This window comes from Chelonia mydas, chromosome 2 (genome assembly GCF_015237465.2).
Source record: "Chelonia mydas isolate rCheMyd1 chromosome 2, rCheMyd1.pri.v2, whole genome shotgun sequence".
NCBI lineage: Eukaryota > Metazoa > Chordata > Testudines > Cheloniidae > Chelonia > Chelonia mydas.
The window spans coordinates 44,095,556-44,112,626 of record NC_057850.1 but is presented as its reverse complement, the minus strand read 5'-3'; the positions used below and the strand labels follow the sequence as shown (position 1 = coordinate 44,112,626).

General features: G+C 39.4%; 1 protein-coding gene across 13 annotated transcripts in view; it reads right to left on the bottom strand.

Moving 5' to 3' along the window:
* The window catches only part of RUNX1T1 (RUNX1 partner transcriptional co-repressor 1), a 143,074-nt gene extending 127,077 nt beyond the window's left edge, over positions 1–15,997 (bottom strand). For 2 of the 13 annotated variants that reach the window (XM_037892306.2, XM_037892313.2), the window contains exon 1: positions 7,215–7,422. In XM_037892306.2, the coding sequence (XP_037748234.1) occupies positions 7,215–7,398 (184 nt within the window). In that variant the 5' untranslated portion in view covers positions 7,399–7,422. Of the gene's footprint in view, positions 1–7,058; positions 7,425–7,463; positions 7,483–15,134 lie in introns of those variants that run through there. The other 11 variants (XM_037892304.2, XM_037892308.1, XM_027818398.3 and 8 more) reach the window with 11 other exon arrangements.
* Between the last annotated feature and the right edge of the window lie 1,074 nt (positions 15,998–17,071).

The following is a 17,071-nucleotide window of genomic DNA, read 5'->3' as shown; positions in this document are numbered from 1 at the left end:
TCTTTCACTGGGATCTCTGTGTTATTCAATGGAATCCACTCTCCAGGACAGATGGAATTTTAAGGCCTGATCTTGACCCTTTGAACTCAATAGCAAAGCCTCCCATGGACATCCATGGGAATGGGATTGGGCCCTTAAGTCTCAAAGATTGTAATAGATATTAATTGATTCTCTCTAAAATCTGTTATAGTTGTGTTTACTGTAGCTGTACAAACACTATTCTGCAACCTGTTAGACCATGTCTTACTCAAAAGTACTTTTATCAGGGGTAGCCCTGTTAGTCTGCATCCACAAAAACAAGGAGTTCGGTGTCACTTTAAAGACTAACAGATTTATTTGGGCATAAGCTTTTCGGAGTAAAAAACCCACTTCTTCAGATGCATGGAGTGAAAATTACAGATGCAGGCATTATTATACTGACACATGAAGAGAAGGGAGTTACCTCACAAGTGGACTTTAATGTAATGGTTGAAACCCTGGCCCCACTGAAGTCAATGGGAGTCACCCAAAATGTATCAGCACACATTACTATATGACCATACATTCTCTCACCCATATATAATTCCTCAGTATCACATGCAGTGCAGCATGAACAATTCAGTAGGGATGGATCGTTTATTTTCCATTAAGACCTGAGCTAATGACTTATCACCACCTAACCTAAGAAAGATGAGAATTCATGGTACAAATATGTTTCTCATCTGGGGACAAATCTGGATCCAGTCTCAAAATGAATCCAGCAGGATATTGATAAGAGCACAGGGCTGAGGTGGGAGGAAGGAGACAATGGAGACGACCTCCAAAGCAAAGCAAGAGCATTTAGGCATTTTCTGGAAGAACACATTTTGATAGGAGAAAAAGATTACAACTCCAAAGTGATAAACATTGTAACTTTGGCATCAATATATTCTGTTTCAACTTTGTTTCTTTCCAGCGGTTTCCTCATCATTGTGCATATAAAGCATGTATAAAATTCAAAAATAAAGCTACTGTGTGTAGTCACTGATAGGATGTTATCCTTGCTCACCTTCACTTTGCTTTGACATTGGGCTCAGAACGAGTTTCCAATATTAAATGGTTTACTGATGGTCTTTTCAAATAATGAATAGCATGGTCTTGAAACAGCCCTGGCTCAATGTTTCCTAAGAGTCTGTAATTTTGCTAATTAAACCCCTTTCTACAACGTTCCTCTTAAATACTTTTAACAATGCCATCATTAAAAAAAAAAAAAACATCCTGGCACCACTATTCTTTGATAGCATACCCCCCAGGTGCCATTATCCATAAACTTGTTGGCAGCACTCTCAGGTTTCTGGCACCCGTATGCCTTAATCTCTTTGGCAGCAAACTCCACCTGGATGTCATTGGAACTGCTCTCCCTTAATCTCTGTTGGAGCACTTTTCCCAAATATCCTTTGCCATACTATCATTCCGTCTCTTTTGAAGCATTCTAATTATCTCATTTTCTGGCAACAGTTGCCCTCTATCTCGCTGGCAATGCTCAAACTGGCCTATGGCACCTCTCTTCGTGAAGTTGTCCAGTCTAAGTGTTCAAAAATCTTATTCTAACATTTAATAAGAGAATTTTTATGACAATATCTTAGCCACTCAAACTGGGTATAAACATGTCCCATGGTTTTAAATTTTATTTTATTTTATCCTACTGATATGACTGAGCCAGTGGGGAGGAAAAATATGGTGGCAAAGCCTTAACCACTTTGATTCTCAACAACACAACACTGTAAGCCTTGGAGTTACTAGAAGCTACAGACAAGTTTACTCAATATTCCAGCTTGTCATGATGAAACGTTGAAACAGCAGTCTGATCCCGCTGCTCCCAGGCAAATGAGGGAATGATACACAGAAAACAGAGTATTCAGGCAGAGAATCCATTGTGGAAAGTCTTTTGACCTAGCGAATCGAAACATGACATTTGAACCACCACCTAGGGAGGCGACTGTGTGGTCATCATCAGTCAGGCAAGAAATGTAGTCTATAGCTCTTCAAATAAAATGAATCACAAAGGGAACCTGCTTGGTGGTAATGACTAGTCCTTATGCAATTTGCATATCAACACCCGGCTAGGCAGACATATTAAAGCCTTCTGTAGCTACTGAACTAACTATGGGTCTTGTACAACACGTTTTGCTCATGCAGCCACCTCTCTAGGTCGTGGTCAAAATTTCTGGTTTCTACTCTCTGGCTCCGAATGGCTCTTTCATAAATGAACACATATTTTTTATTTTGTCACTGGAAGTAAAAAATGTTACATGCCACTGTTTGTGTATTAATTCCCCTCCACTAGGTGGAATCATATCTTTTTCTAGATAAATAATAGCAGCTTAATTAACAAAAGTAGCTATTATCACTACCATGTTTTCTTTGTGGTGGTTCATTTTATCTTATGAGCCACAGTCTTACCTAACTAAAGAAGTGCTGTTAGATCAGCCGCCTTCTTGACATAAAAGAAGAAATCATGAAACACCTCATGATGTGAAGAGTGTACTGGAAGGCTGCAGTAATATTGCTGTTACAACACTACTGTATTTTTCTATTTGTAGGGGCCTTGTATCTCAGCATACCCTTTAATGATGATGAATTTTCAAGGCAGAAGATAGAGAAATGGAAACAGAAAACTATAATTTTAATAAATCAGTAAAATAAATATCATACACCACTTGGACAATTATAAAAACAGACAGTGAATTTCATTAACATTCTTGATAAGAGCATATAATATCTTGCATATCTATGATGCCTTTTACCCTGAAGTATCACAAACTGCCTTACAAAAACTGAAATATGCACAACATAAAAGGACTATTTCACCTACCATTGGTGGAGTGAAATGTGGCAACTGTTTAACAGTGAACAGCAACACTACACTACATTTTAGGGCAGAAAGTGAAGGAAAACATTGTGTTGAAATTGTTGTGGAAACGTTGATATCCTAGCCAATTCATCTAATGGTGTTAACACCCCCCTACTGGTGTGAAAAGTACAATGTAATTTTATGTCTCGAGGCAGTGAGCACCTTGGTTTTAAATCTTTTCTGAAAGACAGCACTTCCAGAAGCATACTGTTCTGTGGCATTAGTTTCGTAATGTCTCCAAGGGGAAGGTTCATCAACTCAGTCAGCACTGCCATTTCACTGTTACTTGGTCTTCCATCTAAATACTAACCAAGCCAGGCTTTAATTAGCTTATGAACTCTGACAATATCAGATCACAGGGCAGTAAAGCCAGCAGACCTTTTGTCTTCATGAGCTACCATTCTCAACTTCTTTGTCCTATGTATATAAATCCAACAGAAGATGGAGTTTGATGAAGATTAGATCTGTTGCAGGTAGGGGAAGGGAAGCGAGTTTTGTATTTAGCAAAATGTTTGTTTGTGTCAGGTAGAAAGTGTAAATGGCTCTTTAATTTTTGTTTTTGTACTGTGTGTCAGCAGTACCTAGAGCTTTTGGTAAGTGCCCCTTTTTTTATTTGTAGGAATCTATAAATAAGTACAGGTTTCAGAGTAACAGCCGTGTTAAACATCAATCTCTTTCAGTCAACATAAGTGAGTGTGTGTACCTGTGCACCCACACTCACATGAGTACAAGTTATAAAGAAAACATGCAGCAGACGTTCACTCAGACTCACACAAACACTAACCTCACACAAAATCTTGTCAGTGTATCTCATTTTCTTTAATCTGGCTTTTTGTTTAACTGTGAGTGTTCTCAAGCAACTATTATTTTTTTTGCATCTGACATAGGATCAGAGTCTTCTGAATCATATTTATTTCTTTACCTGTATTTGTTCGTGCGGTATTTGGTATGTTTACCTATAAAACAACGCAGTTTTAACCATAAAATAAGGGACCAGAACCTAGGGCAGCACTGGGTTTTAATTTTTGCAGATTTTTGAAGGTCACTTTGTGACCCTGGTGATTCACTTCAATCTCACAGTCAAATATTACTGTAAAACCAAACTGGAGCAAAAACAAGACCCTTCCTCCTATGTATCCATGATGCCCAGGAACTGAGCTCCTGGCTAAGAGATCAGAATTCAGCAACTAAAACCCATTTTAAGATTAAAACCATGAGGAGGCATGTATCCTTCTCTGTGGAAGATAATTTGTTGTGTTGTGCTTACTATGAAATAAAGAAGTAAATGAAAATCTCTCATTTAGTACTGTATATATTTGCATATAGTATTTGTACATATACCCAAATAAGTGTAGTACAAAAGAGAGTTTTTGTAGGTACCAAAATGAATTACCACTTCTTTATTAAGACTCATAATTAAAACAAAAAAAACAAACAAACAATCTCCTCACAACTTTATTAGCTCAAAAAAGGGAATACTTTCCCCTAGAAACATATCTGGTAAAATGCTCACCCTTTCCCGCCTCTCCCCCAAAAAAACCCCCAAACCAAAAAAAACCCCAACACCACCAATGTGGTGCTTTCCATGTTCTTAAAACTCACTTGATTAGCAGCACTACAGAAGAAAACATTTTTGTATATAAGCACTCAAGCATAATTTAATCATTTTATTTAAGCATGAAAAAAGTTGCACTGAAAGCCCCATTAACTAAAACATCCTTGATTAGCTTAAACTTAGATTTGCAGGTATAAGAAGAGTGAAATAAGCCAAAGAATGCTCTCTGGTCTCTGGAATATCCTTAACTTTACATAAGGCATCTTGACAATAAGTAAAAGCTATATTTTTGGAACGGACAAACAATTAATAATTATGTCTTATAAGGTATTTTTTGTTTGTTTGTTTTTAATAAAATTTATTCCCCAAGTTAAATCTTTTTAACACTGTACTGCTATTTGGCTACCAATACCATTTTTATAGTCCAACAAGATAAAGTCCTAATTGCATAATACCATTTTATCTGCACATGGTAAAATTTCCAATAAACAAAAATGCACATTAGGCAGGAGAATAGATTTTTTTTTTAAATAACCCACTTGCATTAACAAAAGATTGCAGTGGCTTCCAAATTATAGGGTGTTATTTTTAGTGGAAGTAGTTCAATATTCATATTGGAGCAGATGTAGCAGTTTAACAAAACAGCTCTTCAAATCCAGCACAAATTGAAAACAGGAAAACTGATTGCATTTTCTCTTATCACTTTCCTTTTCTGAATTGACACTTTTGGCCTTCTAAAAATTTACACATGGCTTTCATCTCAACAGCACCTGCTGATCAATCAGAAACCTAACATTTTCATGAAAATGGTATAAAGGACTAGTTTTCTCCTTACCATCTTTAAGGGCATCTGCAGGCCACTCAATGGCAACAACTGTTGTGTTGATGGCACACTCAGAATACATTTTATATTTTCATTAAATTTACTTTTTAAAATGAGTTAAATCACTAGTGGCTCTTTCATATTAGCTCTCTGTTGGCTTTAAATTAATTTCTGTCTCAATGTCTCCCTGACACTGATAGATTTCATTCTTCAGGCAGATTTGGCAGAATATCTAAAAGACTTTGAAACAATAAGGAATAGCATATATTTTGTGGTCATTACAAATACTTAGATATCTCTATATACATGTACTGATGTATGCATACATATAAATATGCACATACAATATTATTTATAATGGGTGAAAAAGAAGAAATACATAATACCATAATATTCTTTCTATATATAACCCCCTCTGCTTTACCCTAAGGCAATAATGGGGAGGGGAAGAGAGACACAAACTGAACTCATTTTAAAGTTGTCTTTTGTTTTCTTACACAATCTACATATCAGGTGTAGGTCTGGCAGGTGCTTTGGAGCTACCAAGGCTGTGGTAAACAGATGTCATCATAGACAAATATGGTAAATTACCCAATCAGCCATTCAGTTCAAATATACATGTGTGCTTGATGCAAAAGTTTGAAATATCTGGACTTGTATAAAATATGAAACATAAAGTATGTTGTTATCCTTTCTGCTTCTGATCTGGTAAACTCTGAAGTGTAGCAGCAGGTAGCAAGGACCCTCTTTCCTTTTGCATAATTCTTCGTGTAATTAAAGATCCTTCTTAGACCTGCTATGTGTCAGTTTTTTAACTGATAGAGCCCTAACCCTTCTGAAGTACTCTGCTACCATCCATTACCATTCTGCTTCAGTGATAAGGTAACCTGACGGCAGAGATGACATACAGTAATATATGTGCCACTCTAGCCAGTTGGTTTGTGAATTTCAGTGTTTCATCATGCTCACTGAGGCAATCGCAAACCTGAAATGTCAATACGTTCAGTCAATGGAAGTAAAATAATGGGACGCTATAGTCTTACCCTATCGATCTGCTGCTGTCAACAAGGATACATGCTCCCCTGGCTTTAAACAAATTTTAATTAGGCTTTTAGTTACTGGATCATATCTACCTATCTATGCAAACATTTCACAATGTGATGCAGCAACAGAAAGATTTTAAACTTTTATATACATTTTCAATGACCAATTGTTGATTTTTGTTTCAAAAATAACTCCTTCTAAGGAGATTTTAAAAAGACCACACAGAGAGAAAGAGAAAGTTTGCATTCATGCCTACATCAGGTAATTTTAAACTGATGGAGAACTCTCTTAAGTAAACCAAAACTATCAAACTTCTAAATATATGAAATTTCTCTAAGAGGAATGGCATTCATATTTAGCACGCTCCAAGTTGAGAAGTCTCCAATAAAACAATTTGGACGGTTGAAAAAAATATTACAAAATTAGTGTTTCCTATTAAAAATGCGGACGGTAACAATTATCTATCCCTCTTCCTCCCAAGAAAGCCACACTTGAAGTACAAACAAAAATCTCAGATGTCTGATTTAACACCCCCCAGCCCCCCTCCTTGGGATGTTATTTGTTGTTTTGGTGGAGTGGACGCGTCCCCCCAAAAAAATCTCTGTGCACTTACAGAAACTCTGCTCTCCTTTCCAGCCTACCAAGGGCGCGAGGGGGGTGAGTAAGTGGGAGATAAAACACGGCAGCAGTCCCACAAAATCAATCAAAAGCCCCAGCAGCTCTCTCCCTAAAGAGAGCCTATTTTAATTTCTACCCATTCTCACCTAATAAAATAGCTAATCAAGTCGTTGTGCTGCTTATTTGCCGCCCCCCTCGAATGGTTTTAAAGTCTAGGCGAGACACGGTCTATTGTCCACCCGCAGCCCGGCCAGCCGGGGCCAAAGGAAACCCGCACGGAGAGAGACGGGGGCTCATCTCACCTTCGCGAGTCCGGGCCGAACAGCGGAGGTGCTGGGCGAGAGCGCCCGGGCCAGGACCGCCGCCTCCTAACCCCGCACAACAAAAGGCAGATCCCTTCCCTCGCCGGGCAAATTCTCCGCCAGCTACGAGGAGAAGATAAGAGGTTACATCTTCACTTCGCCGGGCTCCTATCGACTTCGGCATCGTTTAGAGAGATGGGGGGGCTGCCCCCCCCCCGCGCCTCCTCCCCCCCAGCGCCTGGAGATTACCTTCTGGCGGGGGAGGGCACCGGCCAGGGCTTTGTATCCACTAAACACACATCGCCGCTTATCGGAGGTAAAAGGCTTGTCGGGGGGGGGGGGGGGGGGCACGATTGTGTGTGCGAGCGAGAGCCAGGCAGCGTGCGGCCGGGTGATTACGGTATCAGCGCGGCCCAGCTGCAGGCAGGGAAAGCAGCCGCCGCCGCCACCACTGCGGGGGGGGGGGAGAGCGACACCCACAGGGGAGCGGCTCCTCCTGGGGGGCCCCCACGCCCAGCGCCCCGCACAGGAGCGACTCCGCCACCCCAGCCAGCATCAGAGTGGCAGCTGCCTGGGCCACAGGCCTCCTGGTTGACAATGAGAGAGCCATCCCCTGAAGGCCCAGCCCAGGCCCCCTCCCTGACGGGAGAGAGGTCAGGCCTCACTTTTCTTTTGGGTGGGGGTAGATTCCCCCCTCTCCCAAGTTTCTTTCACTCTCATTTGGAGAGGGAAGGCGGGTAGCCCTGGGATAAGGGGCTCCCTCATTTTGAATGCGGGGGGGGGGGCAGGTTCAAAGTCTCTCCCTCCGTCTGACAGCCCTACTTCAGCCTGGCTTGAGGATCTCCTGCCTCGGCTACTGAACCCCAACCTGAGGCACCCCAGAACCAGCCCAGCAGACCAAAGTGCTTTCCCTACGCAGGTCTATATAGAGCGCGCTCATCTAACTAACCCACAGTGGGAGCTCTCCACCAAAGAAAGCAGCTTGCCCTGTGATTTCTGAGAGTTCATTTGTAACTGCTGGAAGTTCTCTTTCTCTCTGGTCCTACCATGCAAGTACGAGAAAAGCTAAGGCACCTGTGTGGCCCTTGAATGCTTTTATTTATTTGTTTTTAGGCTTCCCAGTTTGGGGAGTATCTAATATAAACAGTTCACGCTGCTCAGTGCAGAGAGTGCCCACACCAGACATAGTAGCTATGCACTGTTACGTGGCTACAACTCAGCACAGGAAAATGGTGAACTAGACCACGTCCTATAGCAAACAGGTTGATTTCTTTAAAGATATACATCCACTGTTCATTTTAATTTTTAAAAAGCTGATTGGATGAATCCAACAGGCTATGGTTAGGTATTGGAAGGGAAGGCTGTAGGAGCTACAAATGGAAGGGGCCAGCAGAATCAGTGTACCAAGAGCAGGTTGTTGGGCTACTCTTCTCACTGAAATCTAAAAGTAAAACAGTTCTCTCGCTGGTAACATTAATTTATTTTTAAGGAAGTTTGCTTCTCTTGAATGTCTGTGGAGCAGCAAAGTGAAGGTTGAGATCAGGACAATGGCAGCACACACAGTGGAGAGAGGCAGGCATTGGTTTGTGACCCACCCCTTCCAAAATCACCAGGCCAAAATAGAGTTTTTCCACAAGAAAATAAATAAAGGGAATTTGACACGTAATACAAAGTGAAAGCAGACCTTAGATGGTGGGGAAGGATGTGTGTGTGAAAATTGTGTCATTGCAATGAATGTCAGATAAAAAGGGGTCTGTCACAAATCCTCCACTAATCCAATAATGTGAAAACCTCTTGGTATCACTGAGACATGGCACAAGGTAAATTTTTTTTATTCTTCATAAACCGCTGCAACTATATAGTTAGTCCTAGAAAGACAGTGATTTGGAAAGGGCATTTGACTCTTAAGATAATCTGTGAATTTTACATATCTAATTTAACACCTGATTCTTTAGACAGTTTGTTTTCTGGTCTCAAAAAAAACCAACTTTCTGCATCTTCTATAGTTGTCAGTTATGTGTTAGAAGTAATCAAACAAGTCCTATTAAAAGAAAAGTTAGTCAATACATTTGAAGCATGGCTCTTTTGCAGTTAATGATATATTCTGTGCAATTTAAGTGGAAGTTAATTTAATTAACTCAACATGGAAGATATCACTGCACTTTCTTACCACTGATGTTCTCCCAAAATATTATCTAAAAAGAGGGGATGCTCTATTTATTCTAGAAATTTTAGGGGGGGAGGTTCCCTGCAATACTATGCTATGAACTAAATTAAGATCTGTCAAACCCTTATTTTCCAGAGTTACAATATATGCTTCAGATATACACTGACATTTCTGGGAAAGAGTTTTACTATAAGAGAGGCACAATACTCTAGTGATAAAAATCCAGGATCCTTTCTAAAGCAAGTAATTTGCTGCGAAAACACTCTCAGTTAAAAATAAAAAAATTTATGGAAATATGATCAGAATACAAATGTATAACAGAAACAGCGTTCCATAATCACAGCTGTCTCAAAGTCCAAGCTGGAGGCTAAAAATCTTAATTTCAACGGACTGTTTCTTAATAATGGGTTACCTTCCCATAAAGCATAAAGTCCATCTGCCCCCAGCAGATAAGTTTTGAAGCATTAAAATAGATAAAAATCTAACATTTTCTTTTTTGCATTGAATATGTGAATTCTAGCATGCTATAATGTGAGAATTCCAACATATGACCATTATGGCATAATATCTCATTGCTCAGCTTGTCATTACTTCACTTGTAATTCTTATGTTAATTATGTTCATAATTACTATAAACAGATGTGGTAGAAATTCATGTGACCTTTTACTGCAGAATGCATTTCTCACTCCTTTCACTTTATTTTAGCACATATATGAAACCAAATTAAAGAAAAAGCAATTTTGACATGCTATGTATGTACCTATTTAAAATTAAACATGAATTTTTCTCATATTGTTCAGTCAGAGGATCTTCTCTATGCCAATGCAATGAAATGAGAATTAAATGTAAAGTCTGTCCTGATATATATATCTATATATATATATGCTCAAACCCTGTGATTAAAATGAATATTTTTACTAAATTGAGCTAAACCCGTAACTGAAGCCTAGAATATAAATGGAGTGTTGCATCTTTATTCAGTACCTTTGTTAATGCAGCAGTATTCTGCTTCACAACTACAAGTACATTACAGACATATAGCAATTTATTTTACTCACAACCCAACCATCACCCTCTGTACATAAACCACATTTACAATAAAATCACTATGGATTTCATTAGCAGAAAGCCTACTCGAATTTCATTTCTTTGCCCCTAATCTATAATTAGTGTGGACAGACAGGTGCAAACCCTTCTCTTATACAGATGGCTACTGGAAATGGTGCAAAGTAGCTCCTTCTGTTTAAACAACACACAGATAACCTGCTCTGCTCTTATCACTTACAATTACCTCCATTATACTGAACTAATGTTTACTTTAATAACATGTCCACTGTTCTCTAAACACTATTTGGAAACTTTTATATCAATGGCAGAAAAAAATGAAGATGTAAGTCAATGTCTTTTAGATTAAAAGTAATCATTTTGTTTTGAAATCAAGTTCCTCTTTTTAAGGATAACTCTTATTTAATTTTTCATTTGGTTTTACACCTGCTAGTCATTTTGTTTAACATGCAAAATCATGAGAGCTTTTTTTCTGAGGGCTTTATGCTTCCATATATTAAGCTAGACTAAGCCAGTATCAAGTAAACAAGAGCAGAATAGTTATAGTTTTAAAACATGTCTTTAAACTGTAACATTTAATGTAAACAGTGCAAGAAGGATTATGTTAAAGTTTAGTTTTGAAATTTATATAGTGTTGGTTGAACATTTAATCTCCCTAACCCTTTCATTTTATCAGATTTGTGCATATGAAAGAAGATTAAGAAATTTCAAAGGCTGTTCTTTTAAAAATTAGTTTACACTTTTTAATACTGTTTTCAGTGCTAGTGCTTGTTTAAACTCTTACAAATATCTTTAGCTAGTTACTAATTAAAGGCTATGGGAAACATATAGGACATTGCTAACTATACATCTACAAGTTTTTGAATGAGCCAGATTTAAAAGGAATTCCCTCTACATGCCTTTAACCAAACCATGAGAATAATCTTTACACAACAGCAAGTACATGTGTTATTTCAGTTGATAAATTGTATGCAGAGATCAAGAAGCCTTAAGTTCCTACAAAACAAAGAAAAAGCTTTTAAAAAATAAAATAAAATTGTGATGCCCCCCCAATCCCCCAAAGCAACCTACTACTATCTTTTTTAAGTTAGCTAAAGATTTAACAGTAATGGACTGTAGCCAGTGGATTTGAAAGGTGAAAATGACAATTGTAACTGCCTCCCCCCTCATCCCCACTACAGATACTGCAGATGCCTGGTTTTCCAAAGTGCCTGGCTATGAGGAACTGTGCAGTCTGCATAGAACCTCAGCGAAGCAGGCTTTGCATTCAATGCCTGTCAGCTGAAGTTCAGTTCAGAGAAGTGAGAAACAGGATTTGACAGGGAAGAATGTGTGGAGCTGACTAGCCATTGACTGACCAGCACTCCAGGTGGAGCTTCCCACCCATAAACAATACTTTTAGCATCAAACTCCATGTACGCACAGGCATACACAGAGCTAAGTATATACAGATGAGACACAGTGTGATGACTTTGGCAAAAATTTGAGTCAACATTAAAGTGGTCAAAAATGGCAGAAAGCAATGTTTTGCTTTAAAAAGATTCTGGAAAGTATTTAAAAGCTTGAAGCCTTTGAAGAAAAACAACTTGTGTAGCAGTTGCCAGCACACAGTGACCTAACACTGTTGTCTGCATTCCATTACAAACAGAATGTTTCTTGTCTATTAGACCATTCTAATAGTTTAGAAACAAAGTAGTGTTAGGTATTATTGCAAGCATTAAAGCTAAGCTCTATAAGGAGCACTGCTGTTTTAAATACTCATTGTCTGGTTTCAGCTTGCCAGATATTGAAATTTTTTTTTACTTGTCCATTGTATAATTTAACTTTATATTGTGATGAGGAAAAAAACCTGATGCATGAACCAGAGTAACAATGATTACATTACAGGCTCAAACCTGATAAGCTGATCAGAAAAGTTCTCAATAATCAAATAAGATAGCTGCCTAATTAAAAGGCTTAATAGTGAGACTGCAAGATAGGTCATATAAATAATGTAGCTTATTATACAATAGGATGTTTATACTGTAAGCCATTTTCAGATAATTTTTCATAGTATTTTTTTAAGTGGGAACCCCTGAAATACCTGGTGCTAAAAACAGAACATATAAACAAGGCAGCTGAACTTTAATAGTCACTCAAGCTCAAGGAAATTCCCCGATCATATTGGATTTCCTAAGGAAATCAGCCCGGAACAGACTGAATGAGTTTTCAGACTTCCACTGAAAAGGTCAAGCATCAGCTTTAACAACCATTAGAAACCAGTTTCAACATTACTCTGTTATCCAGATTCACTAGAACTGTAAATGCCAAGCCAGTTCAGAAGATCGGGATAATAGAATTAAAAGCTACAAAAGTCTAAAAATGTCTCTCAGCTAGGTTAGGATAAACCTCTTGTCTCAAACTGTTTTTATTAATCATAACAAAACCACTTATTTAAACTTTCCACTGCATTCTGTCAGGATGTGGACCTGGAGGAGAAGCGGATTATTCCTGCATACAGAAGTATTCAGAAAACGACATTAACCTCAAACTCTAACATATTTTTTTAGAAATACAATAATAATGTTTCTAGCTATATATCAAAAGAAAAGATTTTTTTGAAATTCCTTCAAAATTTGTGCAGGTGTTAAAATAAGTTTGAAAAAAGTCAAAATAGATTGAAGTTAGTCCAAAAATGGAAAAAAATATATCCTGCTTTGGCCAGCAGCTCAGACCACCATCAGTGGATAAATCAATTTGCAGCAGCTGTGGACAGCCATTTAAGTCTGGGGCCTGAACAGATTAATTAGGGGAAGCGATGTTAAAAGTTAAAGGGGTCAGAGTTACATTAAGTACATGAATTTTTGCTGGAGCAAACCCCTTGTACTACATTCCAAGACTCAGAAAACATCCTCTTGGTTAGTCAAGGGTACGCCTGTAGCCTAATATTTCGCAAGCCATCTTCATTTTAAATATTTTTGCAGAAGATACAGTTTTTTCAGGTAGATTACTTTTAGGAGTATATACCTAGCTTCACCCAAATATGTAGATCATGCCAAACTAGTAGTGATTTTTTGCATCACATTGTGTCTTTACTCTTAAGATTTTAATAGGAGATTGAGTAATATGCAGAGGTATACCACTGTGTATTATGTACACATATTATTAAATATGTGCCATAACTTTAAAGTCCGTATACAACCAGAACAAGTACAGTGTTTTCAATTTTGTTATTTTTACAATAGGAAACTTGGCTAGTTTTTTATGGAAGATTTGTTACTTTGTACTGTTTTACCAGAACCCCACATTTAAATGACTTATGTACACAATCTGCATCTTTAGCCCTACATGAGAAGGATGAACTGGATAGAATAATAGGTCTTTTCCATGTCTACATTTTATGATTCTATACAATTCAGACAGCAGATGTAAATGGACAGTCTCTGGGATTTTAGCATACCCTTCATCAGCCAAGAAGATGGTATGATGCTGATCCTTGACAGGGTTGCTCAACGCTAGTAATAACCCTTCGTGTTCTTAATATGATTCTAAAGCACTGAATGTTGATACTTCTTCGCCATTTAATCTGGCGATGTTCACCGCTGCCGCAAATCGATTCATCCAGCGATAATGACTGGGACTCCGGACTAAAAATAGCTAAAGAGGAACTTTTTGGTGGGGGCGTATGAAGATTTTTAATCTCTTTACCTTCTCCCTCCCCTTGTTGAAACTTCCAAGTTTAGAAGTAACATAATCCTCTTTTTTGATGGAAAACATTTCAGTATGTATCACTGTATCCCCCTTTGTTTCTTTATAAAAATCGGAATGACAGGAAGGTACAGTTTGTATGCATACATTTCACTGTCAATTACCGTATAATAATAGAGTCGCCTCATCGGGGATGCCACCGTTAAGGTTGCAAGGCCCTTTCCAGACTAAACCATGTTTTGGACCCCTTAAAACTTTGTCACTAGCGAGGGGACTCGAACGCACCAAAAGTCAAAGGCTCATCTAACAGATTCGGCTCTGAGTTCTGCATTCTTTGATCTCCCCGCTTGAAAGCTAAATAATGAATTACTGGAATCAAACCTTTTGAATCAGATTCAAGATTATCAGCGTAAAACTGTGTTGCAACTTTAGAAATGCAACACAGAATGCTGCCGCATCGTTTTAGGAAGCGGATATATTTTCAAGCTTGCAAGGCAGTTCAGTGTGCGCTGCCTGAAATATTTCTTGCAAAACAGCCAGTAGTGATATTGCCAACACTACATAATCCTACTATTGTAACGGGGGGCGGGGGGGGGGGGAGAGAAATGACCCGAAATATTTCAGGCATTCCAGATCACACTGGCTAGCGCTGTGATCTTGCAAGAAAAAAGCAGATTCTAAAAAGAGACAAACACTATGGCACGGAAAGGGGCAATGAAATTTGCTTGAAATGCCAATTTCCCTGCAAAACTGGGTGGTTTTTGCCTGCACTCTGAAGAGTTATTAGTACAGAATTGTGCGCGGGGCTGTTGGTTTGTATGTGCATGCAATTCTAACCCTGCAGCGTCGCTCCGAGTGGGTTAGTTACAGCCGAGAGCCCCTTAGTGAGACCGATCCTAAAACCAATCCTACACGGTAGAGGAAAAGAACGGGGAGTCCCACTCCCTACCCCCACCCCGTGATCCGGGCCCGGGGCTGCACGCCCCTTCTCGGTACTTACACTGAAAAGGACCGGAGAGTCCCACCATTCGCCACAGGCTGTGAGCTGAAAATAAAAGTTCCCGTCCTCCTTGGGGGAGAGCCGCCAGCCCAGGCTGCTGGAGGGCAGAGGGGGTGGGAGAGGGGAATGCAGTGCAGTGCAGTGCAGCTTCCCTTCCAGTCCAGCTGATCCACGTCCACAAAAAGTCAAAACGAGCCGAAAGGGAACTCCAGCCGCTTTTCAAAGGGGGAGCAGTGCGAGAGAGACGACTGGGTCCAGGGGAAAGGAGCAAGAACCACAAATAAAACAAAGTAGATAATGAACGCCCAGGTCCCCTTCTGTTGCTGCTGCAGACAAATGTGATCTGGAGTATAGGGAACTGCTACTGTCAGTGGTGGTGTCTCTGTCTGTCTCTCTCTAAGAAGGCGATGCATAGATTTGCAGGACTGCCTTGTGTCTGCCTTGGAAGAGAAGCTCCATGCAACGTCTGTGCAGATCCGCCCGCAGAAAGACTCCGCTGTGTCTGTGTCTCTCCCTCTGCTAACAGCCACCTCTAAAGTCAAGCAGCATACTGCAAGCAGCCGGCCTGGCTCAGCTACCCAGGTGCAGGGGGGGAGGGCTTAAAGCAGTGGGAGGTGATAGAGGTAGGAGACATCTGTGTCGTGAGGAGGTTAGTGAGGGTCAAGTATATGTTAACAATAGGCAAGCACAGTCCCTCTTGGGCAGTCTGCCTACTCTTTCTTTCTTTCTCTCTCTTTTACTGGGTGGACATGTAACTTGCTCCCTAATGATGCCTTCCCAAGGCTGCCTGCTTTAAGAGTCCAGACTGCCCTGCAGTAACCCAAGACAAACACTTTCCCTAGCCATCTGGAGAGCTCCTGGCTTCTCTGCCTGTATCTCATCACTGTCTGAAGAGACAGCACTGCCAGAAATCAAGCCACTCTCAGATCTACTCTCTAATCCCCTTCTGTTAGCTGATTTTCAGTCAGACTATTTGCTTTCGCATTAGTTAATAGCCTTAGAGAAAACAATTATCATTTTCTTTTTCCCTTTGTTTTTCACTCCAGAAAGAGTACAGTATTGAGGAAGGCCTCTTTCTCTTTTTAAGAAATATATGGTCTTTCATGTCTTGCAAAACCTATGTGCAATTTCACACAGGGATTCTAGATTCTTCCAAGGGTTAAACCATAATCATAACCAACTCAACAGTGAAAATGAATTACAATATTCTACAATTAAGCAATACTAGAATATTAAAAAAAACATGAAGGTCAAATGTTGGATAAACATTTAAAAGAGCATGTATGAATTTGATGATGAATAAAATACTCTTTTTTAATTTTCTGGGAAACAATATTACAGTATGACTCAAACTACAAAATACTCATTTTTTATATCAATTTGACATTATTTGATGTACAGTATTATTCCTACTGCATCTACACCTGTGGCCTGAATCAATACAATGAAGACATGTCCATGAAGCACACATCTTCTTAAGTAAAAAAATCCATGCAATTACTAGATAGGCTGGTTTCAGAGTAGCAGCCGTGTTAGTCTGTATTTGCAAAAAGAAAATCAGTACTTGTGGCACCTTAGAGACTAACAAATTTATTTGAGCATAAGCTTTCATGAGCTACAGCTCACTTCATCGGATGCATTCAGTGGAAAATACAGTGGGGAGATTTATATACATAGAGAACATGAAACAATGGGTGTTACCATACACACTGTAACGAGAGTGATCACTTAAGGTGAGCTATTACCAGCAGGAGAGCGGGGGGGGCGGGACCTTTTGTAGTGATAATCAAGGTAGGCCATTTCCAGCAGTTGACAAGAACAGTGTGAGGAACAGTGGGGGGTGGAATAAACATGGGGAAATAGTTTTACTTTGTGTAATGACCCATCCACTCCCAGTCTCTATTCAAGCCTAAGTTAATTGTATCCAGTTTGCAAAT